General features: G+C 39.3%; 1 protein-coding gene across 1 annotated transcript in view; it reads left to right on the top strand.

Moving 5' to 3' along the window:
• The window catches only part of LOC108577022 (transcription factor Sox-19b), a 45,281-nt gene that overhangs the window by 14,422 nt on the left and 12,425 nt on the right, over nt 1-18,434 (top strand). The window contains exon 3 of the mRNA XM_017940103.1: nt 10,611-10,805. Within this exon, the coding sequence (XP_017795592.1) occupies nt 10,611-10,805 (195 nt within the window). The remainder of the gene's footprint in view (nt 1-10,610; nt 10,806-18,434) is intronic.

Here is an 18,434-nt window from a genome sequence, read left to right as displayed (position 1 = left end):
GCTTGTTCCGATAGAAATTCGATAACGAAAATTTTCGACGAAACTTGGAAACCAAACAAAACTACACAGAAAACTACTATAACCAGTAGCAAGTGAATTACCACACGACGAATTAAAAGAATAAAGGTGCTCGTCTAATAAAAATTCCCCGGCGAAGAACCACAATGTGTCATCGCTGAACCATGATCGAACACTCAGCTCACATTTCGCTATTAAAGAAAAAAGCACCGTGCTCGCACCGCAGAAAATCCAAGGATCGATTATATCACTCTGCGTACCACTAGAATTTCCCTTTTAAATAAGAAACCACTCGGGCAGACGCTAAAGCGTGTAATAATCTGCATATTTTCCTCGTAAAGTACGCAACGCTTGTTTCGTACAATAACGGCCGCGCGTCACACGTCCGAAGTCGCGCGTATTTGCCAACGGAAGACCGGCAATTTGTTGGAATTAGGTTCTTTGTGCGGCGAAGAAAACAAAAAGAAAAAAAGAAGAAGGGTTGTTGTTACACGTATAATAACGCTGTCTATTAATCTGCAATGTGTACCGGCTCATTAATACGTCCAAGCAGCAGCCTTCCATGTCTAATAATAGATCGTTAAGGCTGATAAACAGTGCATTGTTTCTTGGCGCGGCGACCACGTGGACCTATCATCGAGATAACGTACCTCGAGGCGTTAATTTATACCGTGCAACATTTCTTGACGTGGATCACGCATAAATTACAACTACATCGCGTTAGAAGAAGTTTGAGTGATCGTCGAAATGAGACGACGAGGTTGAAGAAAAAGAAAAACAAAAAGGGAACTATTCTTCTTCTCTGTCTCTCTCTATCTCTATCTATCTATCTCTCGTTCGATTTCACGCTGCACTGTGGCGTGTCGTTAATAGACCCGTCTTAATTAAGCATCGGGAGCAAATAAAAGGATCGTTTGTATATACACACGCGTATCTTCGCACGTGAAACGAAGTTATCGTGCCGGCCGAGAGATCTGTAATTTTCGTCGGTGTAAAAATACAGGAAGCGAATAATTGGGATCGATCGATGGGATAGAGAAAAGGGGATCGTGGGCGTGCGACGTGAAAGTTATGCTAGAGCAATTTATCCTTCTTTTTTTTTCTCCTTTTCTATCTCTCTCTTTGTGTTTAGCGGTCAGTGTGGTCTCGATGATTTCTCTAATTAAGCGGATGGGAGAGCGTGAAATTGGAAAGTTTGTAATTAAGGTTCGATACTTGGATCTTTCGCCGAGATCGTAATCGTTTTATATAAATTCGTCGCAAGGTAAACCTCGAGATTGAGTTTTTAACCTTTCAGCCGCGGCAGAATTTAGCGCGTGACGTTGTATGTGGCAGACGGTAGACGTTCGACCGTTTTGACGTTTCAAAGTATAAAAGAAATTTTTAAATAAAAATTTCAATTCAAATTTATCGTTTTAAGAATCTCAAATTAAGGTGAAAATGTGCGAAAAAGGTGGCAATAGCACAGTGCGAGAAAATTTTCAAACCGCCTATAGGTATCAAGGTCACAGTGAAAATATTGAAAACGCCTATAGGCGCCAATAGTGCAGTGCGAGAAAATTTTCAAATCGCCTACTGGCGCCAACAGCAGTGAAAAGTTTCATTTTAGACAATTTCGTCTTATTTGCTTCAGCAATTGTGTAAAAATTTTCTCAGAAATTTGGTATGCAGAATTATTTCAATTTTCACGCCCCCGTTTGACTTCTCGCACTTTCCTTTTTTCTATCGCGAAATAAGTTTGTTTCTCGTAGGTACGGCGTCGCGTCTCCGCGCAGACAGGAAGTGCAGGAAATGTTTTCCAATTTCCACGTTTCATCGTCGGGAACAGGCTCCTGGGTAGAATGGGTCTGTGTGGATCGATCGACAATGCAGCAACTGCTCCGGCAACGCGCCTCGCCATCCCCATTGCTTTTTAAACTCCACTACGAGAAACTACTCGTGGAAAATATTCTTTTTCAAGGGGTCGCTGTCTCCTACGCGTGAAGATTCGCGATGTTTCAACCTGTTTAAAAGAGAGCGGTGCCTTTTCCTTTTGCATAATACTAAACAGAATCTTCTTCTCTGTCTCCCTCTCTCTCTCTTTCTCTGAAAACGTTCCTTTCGTCAGAAGTGTTCTCCCCGTGAAAGGAATTATCTGTCTGTATAAAATCCTCCTTTCGAGAAAATACCCGCGAAGAAAATTAGTCTTTCAGGCGAGATTTTCTCTAGAAGCTACACCTTAATTTAGATCTTCGTTAGAATTGTCTCCGGTGAAAATAACCACCGCTTTCCTGGCAAACAGGGGCTTTCCTTAGTCAGTTGCGAGATAGGAAGAGGACGTGAATTACTTTATACGTCTGCCTTCTGTGAAACGCGAAAATTAAGCACAGACTTTCCTTCACAAGCACTTCTAAATAGTCTCGACAATATACCGAGAAGAGAGACATTTTGTAAACTCCCATTCGACGATCTTCATTTGTAATCTCCGAAACGGAAACGTTCCCAGGCATTTTCCGTATAAAGGAGGATGGTTAAATAATCGCGTTACTACCGGTGTATATTACCGCAACAATAAAATAACCAGTAACATTGTAACCAGATGAAGAACGAAACAGCCTTTCATCCTGCCTAATTAATTAACCGTAAAAACCGGCGGTCTCTGTTCTCTCCGAGTCGATTCAACATCGAACAGTGTTCTTCGCGCGCGTGTTCTGTTCCCTCAGCCGACGAAGACACGCGAAAAAACCGACAAAAAGAAAACATAGAAGAAAGGCAACAAGAGAAGAGAATGAAAAAAGAGAAAAGAGGGAGGAAAGGAAGAGACAGAACGAAAGTGGAAGAAACAGAGAGAGGGAGGGAGAGAAAACGGTACATCGGTAGTAGCAGCGGTAGTAGCCTAGTTTTGCCCGCGACAATGAAGACGAGCAAAAGAAGCGAAAAGAAGAAAGAAAGAAAGAGTTAGGGGGAAGGAAGAAGAAAAAAGAAGGGAAGAGGAAGGAGAGAAGAAAGCGAAGGCAGTGGCTTGGTATAGCTCTCGCTGGACTAATAGCAGCTTGCCTTCAGAAATAGCAATGCCGTGGCAATAGCGAGTCGTTGGTGTGGTAAAAGCCGCGCTAGCAATGGCTCCCCGTCGCCATGGCTGTCCTCTCCTCAGCTCTCCTCTCGTTCCTCTCTATCCTTCTCCTTCACCCTTTCCCTCTCTTTCTCTTCTTCGACCCCGTCCATTAATTAACAGGCTTTGTACTTTTAAACGATGTTAAATAAACGGCATTGTTCGTGAACGAAAGGACTGAAAAGCAGGCGCCATTGTGCTTTAAGCTCGGTCCTCATCGTCGTCGACGACGACGACGACGACGACGACGGTCGTGGCCCTCTCTCCGAAAGCACGGAAAGAGAAGGAAGGAGTAGTGGCCGAGAATACCTACCTACTAATACCGACGGTGCCGGGAAGCCTTTGTTCTAAACAAATACGCTAGCCCACCCCCGAGTAAAGCCCCGTTCACCACCCATTCCACCCTCTTGTTCGTCCGTGCCACCTGCCTTTCAGACCGGGAAAACGTGTATCGATTGGAATAGGCTATAATGTAAATAACGTTCGAACGAAGAAACCATCAACCCTTTCGTGGAGGGGGTGCACGTGCGACCGGACGTCGTCGAAAATCGATCGAGCGTTATCGATGGATTTCTTTTTCAACGGGTTGCTTTCGAACAGGTTCCTGTAATTGGTAGTTTTAATTTCAAACGATTTCACGGGTGTTAGGGGGAATCGGATGTGGTCGGAATTATTATAGGGTTGGTAATCCTGGGAAGCTCAAGCTGTTGGAAGATTTAATTTAGGCTGGATGAAGAGAAAAATTAATTGTTTGGAAAAACGAATTGTTAGCGACCTGTGTGAGTTATTTTATGAAGGAAACTGAAGTTTGAAGAGATTTTTTTATGTTTCATTGAGATTCCTGGGGTTAATGGGGGTTAGTAAAGATTTGATTTGTGTAGTGACATGTTTTTGTTAATTTTAGAAATTTTAAACATTTTATGTCATGCAGTAGGGTTGACAATTTTTGAAGGTATTATGCTTTCCTTTTTGCTGTCTTGTCGATATATTATTGTGTTTATGATAAATTAACGGAATTAGAATGTGGGACGAAATGAACAATAAATAGTAAATTTGGCATATCAGGAAAAATTTGAAAGTGATCTACTGAAAAAAATGTCAACAAATGGCACTCGTAATCTTTCAGTGAAAGTATATAATAAAGAATCTTTACTGCATTTGGTAGTAGTGTGTTAAAATTTATCGGAGAACACGGTGAGCAATAAATAGTGAATTTGAAAGTGATCTATGTGTGAGTATTAATTGAAAGAAGTGTCAAAAAATGACACAGAATCTTTCGGTAAACGTAACATAAGTGTAACATAAGTAAATAAAAGTATCGCAAAGAATTTGTTCAACTTGGAAACAGTGTCGTTGAAAAAATTCGATACTAATACCGCAAGTACAATTAACCCTTGGACTATTTGAAACAACCACTTTCCAGTTAAATCGAAACCGCAACACCCCTCGGTATCCACCGATATCCGAATAAGCTCGAAACAGTCTCAACAGTGCTCCATTGAACCATTATCCCAAAACACTATATTTCCTTTCTCGTTCCCGGAACGCATTCAGCTCGGGCCGTAGAACAAGGATTAAGAATGGCTCGACACCAGTTCGCTCGGCTCGAATGCGTTATCAGCGCTGCACATTGTGCCGGAAGACAAAAATCTCGGATTCCCCTGTTCCGTGTTTCTCTCTTTCTCTGTGCCGTTCCTCGAAGTTCATTGTGAACCACCACGTGTACGTATTGTTTAACTCTCTCTCTCTCTCCCTCTTTCTCTCTTTTTCGTTCGTTCTTCGTGCGCTCCGCTATACAACAAGCAACTCTTTCCATTGTCGTTGCCTGCTGTCAGCAACAATAACGAGGAGAGTAAAAGATCCATCGGGCAACGTGAATCCCATCCTCTCTCGCTACCGTATCTGCTCCGGTGCGCCTCGAATTTCCGCCAGTGTATCTCCTCTCTGTATCGAGAACTTTCATCCCCCTTGAGCGATTCGCTGTGTGCCCAGCCGGAACGTGCTCGTTCTTGATATTACTGTCGGGGACTCACAGCCTCTCTCCTTGGCCTCGTTCCTCCTCTGCGTCTTCTTCTTTGAGATTTCACTTGTCTCCCCCCCCTCCCCCCTCCCGTCCCGTTGTCTTCCATTGATTATACGTCGTTGGAATGATCGAGAAATGGAGTGTATTTTGAGGAGGGGTAGTTTCTTTCGAGACTGCTGCAGGTAATTGAATAGTAAAATGAAATGTGTCGACCTGTTCACTGTCCTCTGAATCACAGTCTAAATACACACATGGTTCTTTGTGTTTTAATTTGTTATTTAACCCTTTCGCTCTGGATTATGTTTGAAAACACTTCGAAATACCATCAAACCTGTAATAGGTGGATTTTTCATATAATTGTTTAGTTGTTGATTAATATGTACCTACTCCTTGTGTGGTACATTTGAACCGTTTGAGTCCCACGCGCCGCTTTCGCGCTCTTCAGATTTCATGTCGAAAAAACCCAGCGCATTTGAACGATACGGACAATTGACGGCGCACTCACAATCTGACGAAACGCGCTCAACTTTTCAGACGCACGTACGTCGCTTCGCTACTTTTTTTGTATATAAGTAATCCAAGTAATACATTTTGTATTTCGTTGTTACCTATTATAAAAGAAGCGCTATCGCGCTGCTTAGCATTTTTCGACACAGAATAAAAGGAGCGCTGTCGCGCCGCTTGGATCTTTTCGCATCCCATTCAGAAAGCGCTATTGCGACCGTGTTTTTTTTAAAAACCTCTGGTACTCAAACGGTTAAAATAAGCAGTATATAATTCCATGTCGCAGTCTGGACAGTATAAGCACCGCGGATCTTTCTCGGCACGTCCGTACGAGCTCAACGATAAAAGGTTTAAATGTAAGAAATGTATTCTAGGAACGTTGAGATAATTGGTCATTTATTTGGACGACAACGTGTCATACTTACTCGACTCCTTAGGAACTCACGAATTTTTACCGTATTTTGTTACATTTACGACAATAATTCGTTGAATTCGTCTCAGCTAATGCCATCCTACTATGAAAATAATACACGGTTCAATTAAAAAAAATGAATTTAACCGAATTAAAAAGAATAATTTACACCATATGATGTCCACCTTCGTACCAAACAACTTTTCTGAAAAAGTTTCTTTGACATTCCAACATTGCGAGTTAAGGGAAACATCTGGTATACGCGTTTCGCTGTCAAAGGGTTAAATAACAACTCTAGTTTCCTTCTAATTCTACGATAATTACATTTGAACGTTCTCGATAGTAGAACTCTTTCGCTCGAAAGGATATAAATTTCACTTTTTTTTTCCAACCAATCAGGCCGAAACCAACATTACTACCGACCCAAGAAACTGGAATAGGAAATCAAATATTCATCAAACGTTGGAACCAATCAACCTTCTCCACCTCTCCTTGGACACCACACAAGCATGCAAAGATCGAGGCGGAAAGACGCCAAGCGTCTCGACATCGGCGGCCATTGTTGCCAGGAAGCTTTTGTTCGGCGGCTGTGCGACCGCAGAGTGCGGACTTCGCGCGCGACGCCGCGCGTCGTTTTCTCGTTTGAGCCTCGCGGTAGCCTCCGTTTCCAGGATGCCAGGGCTTCGCGCTTTGTCCACAGAGCCGCAGCCAGCACCCCGACAACAAGTGGTAATTAATTCTGGGCGAAACAATCGGCTCGCTACCGCTGAAGGAACAACCAAAGCGCCAAACAGAGGCCGGGGGAGGCCGTTGGAAGCTTTCCGCCGCGAAAACATCGGTTGTTTCGTGCAAACGTCTCCCTGTTCTCCCCGCGCGAGCTCGTAAAACAGTTTAAACGCGAAAATCGACTGTTTGAAACGCGCCACCGTTATCGCTTCTCCTCTCTTTCTCGCGGTTTCGCCGGTGCGCGGAATTTTTGATCGAAACGAAACACGGATGAAACGCGAAATGCGAGGGAAAGTTGGGCAAAAGTTTTGTCAGAGTGTCAGGTTGTCTGGTGTTGGTTTAGGTTTGTATAATTCTGGACAATTGTGAGGGTGTTTTGTTTGAATTTGAGTAATCTTTTGCGGACTCTGAGTTCAATAATTTAAACTGTAAAATGGAAAAAATGGAAGGTGCTCTCATAAGTTAGCGACTATACCCGAGTGACGTGAAACGGCCAGTAAGTAAATCAAATATATTTGCAAGTTTCTATTTAAAAAATTTCTTCTGTCTTCCATGCGAGTGATTGTGTTTTTGACGTATCATGCTTTCCTCTTTACTATCTTCCATTCCACAGCAATAAATGATTAAACTCAGAATTCAGGAATTTCTGTCACATTCTGTATTTCACTAAATATTCAAATAATCGTGCTTTCCTTCTTACGATTTTCCATTCCACTGCAATAAGTTATTAAACTCAGAATCCAAGAACATTCGCTACACATTGTATCTCACTAAACAAGAGTCACCGTTAGCATAATTATATCTCCGAAATTTATTTCACTCCTGTTTGAAAACTTATTGAAACCAGATCAACCCGTGAGAATTTCTAATGATTTAATTATGAGTAGAAAAAAGTGAAAGCCAGAATTTTACCAGAGATATTTATCTAAGAACCTGAAAATTGGAGAGCAACTATTGCCAAAGGAAATGAATTTTAAAAAAACGCTTTATCTCGTGTCATTTCCTATCGAAGTCCCACTTAAAACGATATTTACAGTCCATCTATCGATATCCGCAGGTTATGCTCCACTGCATCTACACCCGTGAAACCGTATTATGCATCAACAGTTCTTTGGTACAAGCTTCTCATTCGAATCCTGCTATCACTCTGGTTGCGTGACTTGGACGTTCGTAGAAATTCGCGATAACCGGGCTGACACGTTCCATGTCCATTATTTATCCGCGAGTAGGCTTGCGAATGGCCTCTTGTTCTCCTTTCGTCCACCGTGTTTATTCTTAACCTCAACATCGTGTCCACTCTTAAATATCGCTTTCCTTTCTAATGTACCTCTTAAAATTCACGCCTGAAACAATCGTCTTTTCACCACGAACAAATCGGTAAAGCGGATAAATGGAAAAATGTACGAGCCGCTCATTTGCCGAATCGATTAACTGCATAAAACAGAAAATAGAGAAAATTGATATACATCAAATAACAGATATTAATATTTGTTATACCGTTCCGTTGAATTACATTGTTACAACGATTTGCTTTAGAGTATGGAATTAATCGCATTAGTTTCTGAGATAAATTATTTAATATTCTAAATTTTCAATTTAAAAATTAGGAAATTTATTTTAAATATAAAAAGATAAGCATCAAGTGCTCTGGCGCTGAAATGAAAAAAAAATACAATAAGTGGAGTTAAACAATTTGAACCTGTGAACGGCTCGTGTACAGAAAGGAGAAAAATAATTGCATCGGATGGAAATAAACGAAAACGCAATTTTCCACGATTTAAAAATCGAGGCGCGATTACGACTCGTCGATAATTCAGCCATAACGGTTGATTCTGCCGCCGGTGGCACACAACACCGCCGTTTCATCGGGTAAACACAGCGTCCGAATGCCTTTCATACTCATTGATCGGACGCGTTATCCAAGTGCCTATCGCTCGTTTACAAACTGCTTTATACGAACCGCAAACAGGCGGCAACGAGCGTGCACCAGCAAACGCGTGTTTTCTTCTTTTCAGTTGTTCTTCACTGTTTTGACAGTTTCTTTCCCTTTCGTGTTTCTTTGTTGCACCGATATTTTTTTTCACGCTTACGCGTGTCAGAGTAACCTTTTTCTTTCTTGTAATTGAATTTTAATTGCAATCTTTTATTTTTCATTTTTTTAACGTCGCATCACCTGCTCGTTATATTCTTGTTTATGTTGAGAAATCGTGCATTCGTTTGTGCAGAGTAACTTGTTCAATTGAAACGGCTGAAATTATTAGCTGACGGCGTTGGTAAATAATTTTTTAGGCTTGTGCCCAAATTTAACTTTTCCAGTGTTCTAGACTTTCAAAATTTCTGGGACACTTATCGAAGCCTCTAGTACATTGCACGATTGTTTGTTATGTCGAATGTTTGAAATATTTTTTAGCGAAAATAAAAAGAAACACAAGAGTGAGTTCTGAGGAAGTTCTGGGTTACTTATCAAAGTTTCTACTGTATTCTACAATTGTTTGTTGAGTCAAATGTTTGAAACTGTTTTCGATAAAAATAAACATTCAAGATGTAAGAGTGAAAAGCTTGGATTGAATAAACGACGAATTTTAATTATTTTGAAATTGAAACTAATTTCTTTGCGTTGTTATGGTATTATAATGGGACTTGTATGTGTTAGTGGTTTTAAATAATCGATCGTCCGACAGTTCTCAATGTCTGACTTTAGACGATTAGCCTCTAGCATGTTAATTTTGTAAGCTTTTATAGCTGCGTCACGAATAATTGGAAGCACGAATATGACTTGGCATTATAGAGCGAAAGATTAAAGATTGATTACGTTCAACTTCTGAATTATACGTATTTTGCTGGTAGTTACGAAAGTATATTTTTTTCGTTTCCTTTGCCGCATTGATAAGTCTTTGCTCTTGCAGTGCAAATTTCTTTTCTGTGAAAAGCTCGATGCAACAGAAGATAAATAATAAATACAATTTTTTTTAACTTTTATGTAAACTTGAAATTTTGACTTAATTTCTACTGTATCATTATGATCCATTTTTTCTCATTGTCTAAATACTTGTCCATATTTTAGGAACTTCTAAATTCTGACATAATGAAGAGAGATATTTTTATATTTTTAGGCATATTATAAAGTTTTTGCTCTTATACAGTACAAAATACACGGTGAATTCAATTTTTTTTTCACCTTTGACTTAAACCACTTTCATAATTCTCGCATATTTACCATTAATTTTTCCTTATTGCCTAAAATACTTGTCCAGGCTTCACGAGTTTGTATTTACGACGTAATAAAGTATGATATTTTTATGATTGATCGTTGCTCGAAAACTCGTGGAAGAATTAGCATTCGATGACGCCTACAAAGTAAAGAAAAACAGACCGGTCTGCTTCGAACGATATTTCGCGATGACGAATATAAATGCTATTTTTCGCGAACTTAGTCGAACGTTTTCTACATCCTTCTCTACGTATTATTCACGAAATTGGTCTCCTTTTCTTGGTCGGTGTACGAGAAACACTGCGAGGAAGTACTTACGAGCGCCATTTTGAAACTCGCCTACTTACGAGCTTCTGAAGGACTTGAAAATCCATCACTATTGCACAACTTTTCCAATCGAAAAATTTCCCAACGAAGCTACTTTCCTTCGAACCGCGAGCTCCGTGGGTGTATTTCAACCGTCGAATTTTTCTCCGATTTTTCCGTTAATATTTCTCGTGTGTTCAATAGAACTTGAAGCGCTCGAGGCTTTTCTGCTTTTTTCTCTTTTTGTTTTAGAATACTCGAACAAATTCGAACTTGTTAATTCATTGTTTCTAATTATGGAAATGGCGTATTGTTACAGGTGCCGAATGGAAACTCCTGACGGAGGATGAGAAACGACCCTTCATCGATCAGGCGAAAAGGTTACGGGCACAGCACATGAAGGAACACCCTGATTACAAGTACAGACCTAGAAGAAAGCCGAAAACGCTGCGGAAGGAGGGATATCCGTACAGTATTCCGTACCCCAGCGTGCCCATGGATGCGCTTCGAGCTGGTGAGTTGATATTTCTAGCAGATACAGTCATTTTTTGAACAATTTAACGGTTAATTGTAGCCATGAAATGATTTTTAATTAGTAATACAATAAGAGATTGTGTTGACATTTGGAAAGGAAGTACATAGAGCGTTCGTGTTATTTGGAGAATAGTTAAATGTGATAAAAATTGGATTGTATATTTAAAATGATCTTTCTTAAGTTCTATAAATGAAAATTGCAATTCTAAATTCTATAAATGGTATTTTAACTTTTATAAATAATAATTTTGAAGTTTATGAATGAAAATTGTAATTGTCGATTCTTTAAGAATCTTCGATACAAAGACAAATCCTTATAATTATTTTCGAAAGTGTATATCCTCAGTCAACAACGTATTAAAAAATCCATAATTTAAAACTTCCATCTTCCATTATTAACAATTTCGTTTTTAATTTTGTTTAATGTATACCGATCAACAAATTTACATTTACACAGAAAATCTGAAATTTACGATAATCAGAATTGCTTAAATTAATTTTTCGTGACATTAACGGGGCACAATGGGTGTCTCCCATGTAGTAAAAATCACATTTGTATTTCCTTTGCTAACTTTGTTAAAATTAAAATTGTAAAACCTTCGAAACGAATTAATAACTACACTTTGATCGAATCTAATCATATCTTTAAAGTGAAAATATTAAAAAAACCTTTTGGGGCACTGTATTCCCTATGTCAGTGTTCTTCATAAGTACTTGCCCATTGAAATACTTTTTCCACTTTATTCAGAAATCTGATAAATTTGTCAAAAGTACTATATTTTTCTAAAATAAAAATTACAAGACGAGTTAAATCCTTGACTTCTTCCTTGGAAACTAATGGTTGAACGAAGTTACTTACTGAAATAAACAACATCGTGAACAAATGAGTAGACAAACACTTTCGTCATATTCAAAGGGTTAAGTCAAACAAAGGAAAAGATTCTGCAATTCTGCGACACATCTAACCTACCCCAAAAAACTACCCCAAAAGTGACCATATTCCATAGAGTACAAGTAACGTTATATTTCTTTTACCAACTTTATTAACACTAAAATTCCAAACTTTAAGACAAATTAATAAATGCACATTCGTTAAATCTAACGACATTTTTTAAACGAAAATGGAGAAAGAAATCCCTCGAGGCATTGTATCCCAAAGTGAGTGTCCCAGGGTTAATCTACGCCTATTAACACCGAAAAACGTAGGAGAAGCGAATGAAAAGGGACTTCCATAATTCCATATAAATATTCCTCTTCGGAAACGGTTGATCCACCATCGCGATAGGAAGGAGACAATGCAATTACGATAGCCAGAGACAAGGCTGGATCGATCCACGCGGAATCTCGCGACTGGAAGGTGTGTTGCGGCGGAGTACAATAGAGAAAGAACAGTTCGTCTGGTAGGGCTTTGATATTCTTATCTTTTCGGCTCGCGTTTCAGCCGTATTGTTGCCAGTGATGCCCCCGGGATCCGTGGTCGGAAGTCTTATAATGGCGATTTCTTCGAGGTTCGCCCGACCCTCGTTTCCTCCTCGCCATTTTCTCCAGAGTCTCGCTAATGGTTCACGCGTTACCCGCTTTTTAGCGTCAAAGACGCGCTCTTTTCGCCGGCCATCGCCGGTTATTATCAACCGAATACTCAGAATGCACTTGCGCAAACAGTGGAACGTGGCGAACACTTCACAGGCGAGGTTTCTTTATCGATGACGCCACGTCTGGTCAGTTTTTCTTCGTTTCAAGTATCACTGTGTTTATACTGTATTTTTAGTGTTTCCTTATTTTTTCCTCGTTACAACGAGAATCGTTGGGTACAGTAATAAGCATAAGAACGAGCACAATATTGGGTAGCTTTAGTTAGCTCGTTAACGCTCCAAATATTTGCTCTTTTCATGTGACACTTTCAACTTAATTTTCTGTGGTAGGTTGGAAAGGATGCGATGCAAGTTGGGAATAAGATGAATTAAATTAGACGTGGTTAGGGTAGGATAACTTGTCTATTAGGTCATTTCATGAATTTGCGTCGAATTTTATAATTTAGATCAATATTTCTAACGTAAGCGCTTTCTCATCTCACAACTTTTTCCTATTTCTTTGGTAAGGCCGTTATGTCGTCGCTATAAAATTTCCTTGGATTTTCATTAAAACATTTTTCGCTTTTGGCCTGAACTTGTGGAATTACTTAATGTTTCCTCAAACAGAAATTTTTCAAGTATTATTTACAAAGAATGCAATGCAGTTGTGAGGGAAATGTTGGGAATGAAATGAATAAAATTAGACTGGGTTAGGTTAAAATTAACGAGATAATTTAGGCGATTCTTTAGATTATACTGTTTCCTTAAACAGAAATTTTTCTAAGGACAGTATTATCAAAAGTTGCTTGGTTAGAATTTAAAGACAAAGTTAAAAAGTGAAAGTCTTTATTTTGTGTCTTCAATATATGATAAATATTCTTCAAAACATAATTAATTAGTTTAATTTTATTCATATACAGAACTTCAATAATTCTCAAACAATCAATCAGAGCAATTAAAATACTCCTCTCCTTGTCACATTTTGTATTAAAATTTAAACAAGCGCAACTGCATGCAACAGTTTCAATTACAGAATGTATCAAACACGGATTGGAAGACAGTAAAAGGAAGAGCTTAATTTGGAATTTTTATTATTCAGACTCAAATTGTAAAAATATTCGAGTTACGTACTGTCACTTTGTTTTCAAATTTTGGACTCACTCAGCGAGTACTATCCTTTCCTTTTCAGTCACAGTAATTTATTACGTCCAGAATCCAGCGACTTTCGTTGCACACCGTATCACAAGACTGTTACGTCCAGAATGAACCCCAAAAGTATATTCATCTCTCAAACGCATCTCCCACAATCGTTCACAAAAGTATCTCGCATCAAATCTCCAAACACAACAATTCAATTGGTCCATTGTTTAACCGATTTACCTCGCCCGTAATCGTACCGTTCAATCATTAAATCGGCATCTGTCGATTTCGATCAGCGTGCCTTATCTCCATTACGAAAACATCCCCGCGAAATCGCCAGGGGAACAGATGTTCGATGAATCGCGCTCTCGCTTACACACACTGGATCCTCCTCTCTCCCCCCTTTTCGTTCAGGTTTGCACAGATTTGTTTGACGTTCCGGCCTCTCCATTGTGCCCATTGTTTCCCGCCTCATAGCGGATTACGTAATTTTGAATTTCTCCGCGGCGAGTCAAAGAAAAACGGGGGTTCCGGATACGGAACAATCGAACGCGAAATTATGATCGTGAATGGCGTCGGTGGCGACGGCGAGGGCGAACGAATCGCTCGATGCACGAAATTTCCATTTAGCTGTCGCCCGGGACAACGAACGGTTCACGCGAGAATCGATGCTGGCCCCCGGCACTATTTTAAAGTCGACGAATTTGCCCAGACAATCTGGCCTTTGCAACTTTTCCTACCGTCTTCTCGATCCTTTATGAGCCATCGTTGCAAACGTACGACATGGTATGTATAGTGAATTTTGTTACCGACAAAGGAACATCCTGAAGTGATGATCATTGATATTGACGAGACTTTGGTATATGGTAGTACTCGGAAAAATATTTCGCACCTATTTGTTTCTTTATCGGCAATTGTCCACGTTGAAGGGGTGAAAATCGCCCCCGATTTCGATAGTAGAGTGAAACAAAATAATTTTCTTATGGAGGAAGAGTAATTTGGGACGTAAAGGGTTAGATAGACGATGATTATACGGGTCCTTTTATCGTTTCACTATTGTTCATTTTTTGTGGTATAAATTACTTGTTTTGTTGTAAACTTGAGGAAACTGTATAAATTTATGTTCTTACAGCTGACATTAGCAGCAAAATCAAATAAAGTAATTGTTTTATGGAGAAATAATAATTTGGGACTTAAAGGGTTCATTTTCTGTGATACAGAAACTGAACCGCCTAATAGTCTAATTGTAAAACTACCACAATATGTGAAATACGGTGGTAAAAAGAATACCAGTGCAAATATTATAAATATCAACGTTCCTAAGGAAAAGTAGTAACTACATTTTTCCACTGTTAAGAATACAAAATAGAAAAGCAGATTTAATTGTTTTGTATCAAAAATTTTCCTTGGTCTCTGTGTATACCTGAAAGAGTAGGTATTAATTTTTTCAAATCACTTTCTTTCTTATATTATAAATATAAGCATTCTTGAAGAAGAAGTATAACAGTAGTATTTTATTTCCACTGTTAAAAATATAAGAAAAACCCGAATTGATAGTTTTGTGTCTGTTACCTGAAAGAATACAGACAACCTTCTTATAATACGGTTAATTCGTACGTAGAAGAGTTGCCTGAATACCCAAAATATTAAAGCTATCCAACAACCATAATGCAAAAAATTAAGCAAGGCAAAAGACACTTTCATTGCTGTTAGCGCCCATAGGTGCTTTGATAATTAACTCACACTGTACAGTTCGTGCCTTTTGGTGCACTCCTAGCCTAATTTCATCCTTAATTTTACCCTACAATTATAAACTATAAAAAATAAAAGATTTCACTGCTACGGTTGACAATCTACCCTCTGTCACGTGAGTCACGTGCTAAAATCTGCCGCAGGGAAAGGGTTAAACAATTATATACAGACTTCGCATTGTGAATCGCTGATAAAGAAGAAGAAGAGAGGATGTCGTTGTTATTTACACAAGGGGGATTCCCTGTTAATTCCAACCGAAACAGCGTGACGGAAAAATTCGCGCTACATCAGCATTATCCAAATTTATCAATTCGCGGTGTATGAAAAGCGTGTTATAAAAATATCGCGTTACAGGAAGGCTGTCGCAATTTTTGCACCGTGTTACAGGAGGGTTGCTCGCGTTAATTCTTTCCTTTGCCAAACCTCGAACTGCAGGCTCGTGAATCAATTCGTCGAACGCATCGTCCACATAAATCCGCATATCGACACCGAAAAGAGTCACAAACCGCGGGAAGCAGCTGGCAATGTAGCGTACTACCCCCGACCAGAGGCAGCCGATTTAAAAAGTTGACGCTGGAAAAAAGAGCAGGAGGTAGGAGAAGTTAAGTAGTCACGCGAACGGCCCCCGCGTTTATTTTCGAAAACACGGGTCAAAAGTTGGCGCTGGGTATATCTCGAGGATCTTTGCCTCGGAGGGCTACGGAATAAATCGTCGAATAATTCCCTTTGGCGCGGAAGGGCCGTGGTCCGCATGGGACGATTCATTGGCTTTATGCACGCGAGAGCATAAACATGTCGCTGGCTCATTATTTATCGAATTGTCTTAGTCCCCGTGCGTACGATTGCGCCCCGTGTCGTTCGCCGGAAGCACGTGACTGCGCGTCGCCCGATTATAAATCCGTCGCTGGCGAAAAAGTCCGCCTGCGGCGCGATCACTCGGAAGATTTGAAGAATTTACGCGGTGAACTTACCTGTTCTCCTTAATTTTCGCCGTACAGATAATATCGCTGGTAGAATATTAATTATCACCTGTCAACGTGTTTGTTGGTCCCTTGATTTGAAAGGTTTATTCGACAGGATGGAGGCTTTGCACAGGTTTGCGAAGTTGGAAAGGGAGTATAGGTGCTTTATAATTTTTTCGTTGAAGATAGTAGATTTATACAATTTACAATTTGTTTATTCTTAGTATAAAATCTTTTACTTAACCAAACCGTACTATTAATCTCTTAGACTGCGACAAAGAATCACAGGCTCGTGATACAGATTGTGAACGAGATATGACAAATGTAGACATATTACAAAGATTAGAAGGAGAAAGAACGAATGTAATGGATAGCTTGAGTTTACTTTCAACTTGCAACTTATTGGTAGACGAGAAATTGGTGTGGGAATTAATCCAATGGCTTTTTTCACAAGGTCTTGACAGCTTTATCGACTCAAAGACGGCATATTTTTTCAGAGAGGGAATTTGTCAGTTACCTGATAAATGGAAAAATTGTAAATAAATATTGAAGTTTGTACGAAAATGTACCGAATTCATTTCTATGCCTAATATTTAATAATAGAATTCACTCTGAGTGACATATTTATTTCCTATCTAACTAGAATTTATTTTTATGAATTTTAAACGTTTATATCCTTCACTCGATCCTTTTCAAAATTTCAAAGTTAAAAGTTTGAGAACCGTTAGGGTAAAGTAGCCGAATATGAGTATAAAAATGCTTTTATTAAAATACGATACATGTTTTAAATGTAAGATGTGTACACCTTTGCAACATATTAGAAATTATAACAAAACAGATAGAGATCCATCATAATAAAATAAAAATGAAAATTATGCAAAAATATGATATACTTCAAAAACTGATCGCCTAATATGAGACCCAGGTTTCATCTTGTCAAAACTTATTTTTTCTGTCTTTTTTCACACACTGGGCATGGGCATAACTTCGTGGGAAAAAAAATCATGAAATAGTTATGACTGAAATAATTCAAAGGGTGAGCCTCTATTTTCTCTTCGCTAAGTTAATTTTTCTCGAAGATGCGTTCCTAGTACTAGGAAATAGGGCGGAAAACTGAAGATAATTCTTTCCTCGAAAATTGCTGTACGGAATGTAAAAAATTCTTCTCGCGACCCAAATCACCATGAATTCGAAGATTGAAATCTCCCCTTCACATTTCACCATCGAGTGTAATTTCCAAAATAGTTGTTTACGGTGAACGAGTTCTTCAAGCGTTTCGAATACGCTTCGAAACACCCATACGAGAATTTTTCCCAGCGTTTCTAAAAAGTAGCTTTATTTCTCCTCGATATTGCTAACTTGTAGCAAAAAAGTAGCGCGAATTTCCGGCCGGCGAGGTTTTCCCTTAACTCACGTCCTTAAGCCGTGGCTCGCTATCTGCGCGAGCGGAAACCCCGGTCAGAAATTCCAGCCTAAGCCGATAATTTATCCCAGCCACCCACGCACTTGTCTTATGCGCGTGCCACCGTGCAGGGACGTGTTCGCCAACAGCCGACGGATGTTAGAAAGAGGGAGAAACAGGCATTCGTGTGACCGAAGAGCGAAAAGGAGGGAAGAACAGGGAGCACGATCGGTAGCTTTCGCGATATTCAATCTCACGTGCAATCTTTTTATCTGGAAAATTGCGAAAGCGTTCGCCGTTATTTGCCACTAAAAATTCAAAGGACATTGCAGGATTCTGGCGATTTCTTACAAAACTGGATACTTCAATTTTCATGGGACTCGTATAAGCTAGATACGGTGTTAGCCAGGAGTTTGGGATTGCTGTACGTTGTATGCTGTGCGGGAATTTTTGGGAAAAAATTTAACCCTTCGTGCAACTCGATATTTCAATTTTCAGGAGACTCATGAAGGTGGATACACTGTTTGCTAAAAGTTTGGGGTTACTGTACATTGTAAAGTGTGCAAGAATTTTTAGGAAACAATTTGAAATTTAACCCTTCGTGCAACTAGATATTTCAATTTTCGTGAGAATTAACACTTTGCACTCGAAGACCTTTTTTCTATAAGGAAGCAGCAGAAATTAATGAAATTTTTTCAAACTAACAAATAAACTGTACATATATTAACGAATATGACTATTTTACTTCAATATGTAACGTAATTCTGTTAGAAGTTGGTTCT

The sequence above is a fragment of the Habropoda laboriosa genome, unplaced genomic scaffold, assembly GCF_001263275.1.
Source record: "Habropoda laboriosa isolate 0110345459 unplaced genomic scaffold, ASM126327v1 scaffold440, whole genome shotgun sequence".
NCBI classification, from domain to species: domain Eukaryota; kingdom Metazoa; phylum Arthropoda; class Insecta; order Hymenoptera; family Apidae; genus Habropoda; species Habropoda laboriosa.
This window is presented reverse-complemented; position numbering and strand designations above follow the sequence as displayed.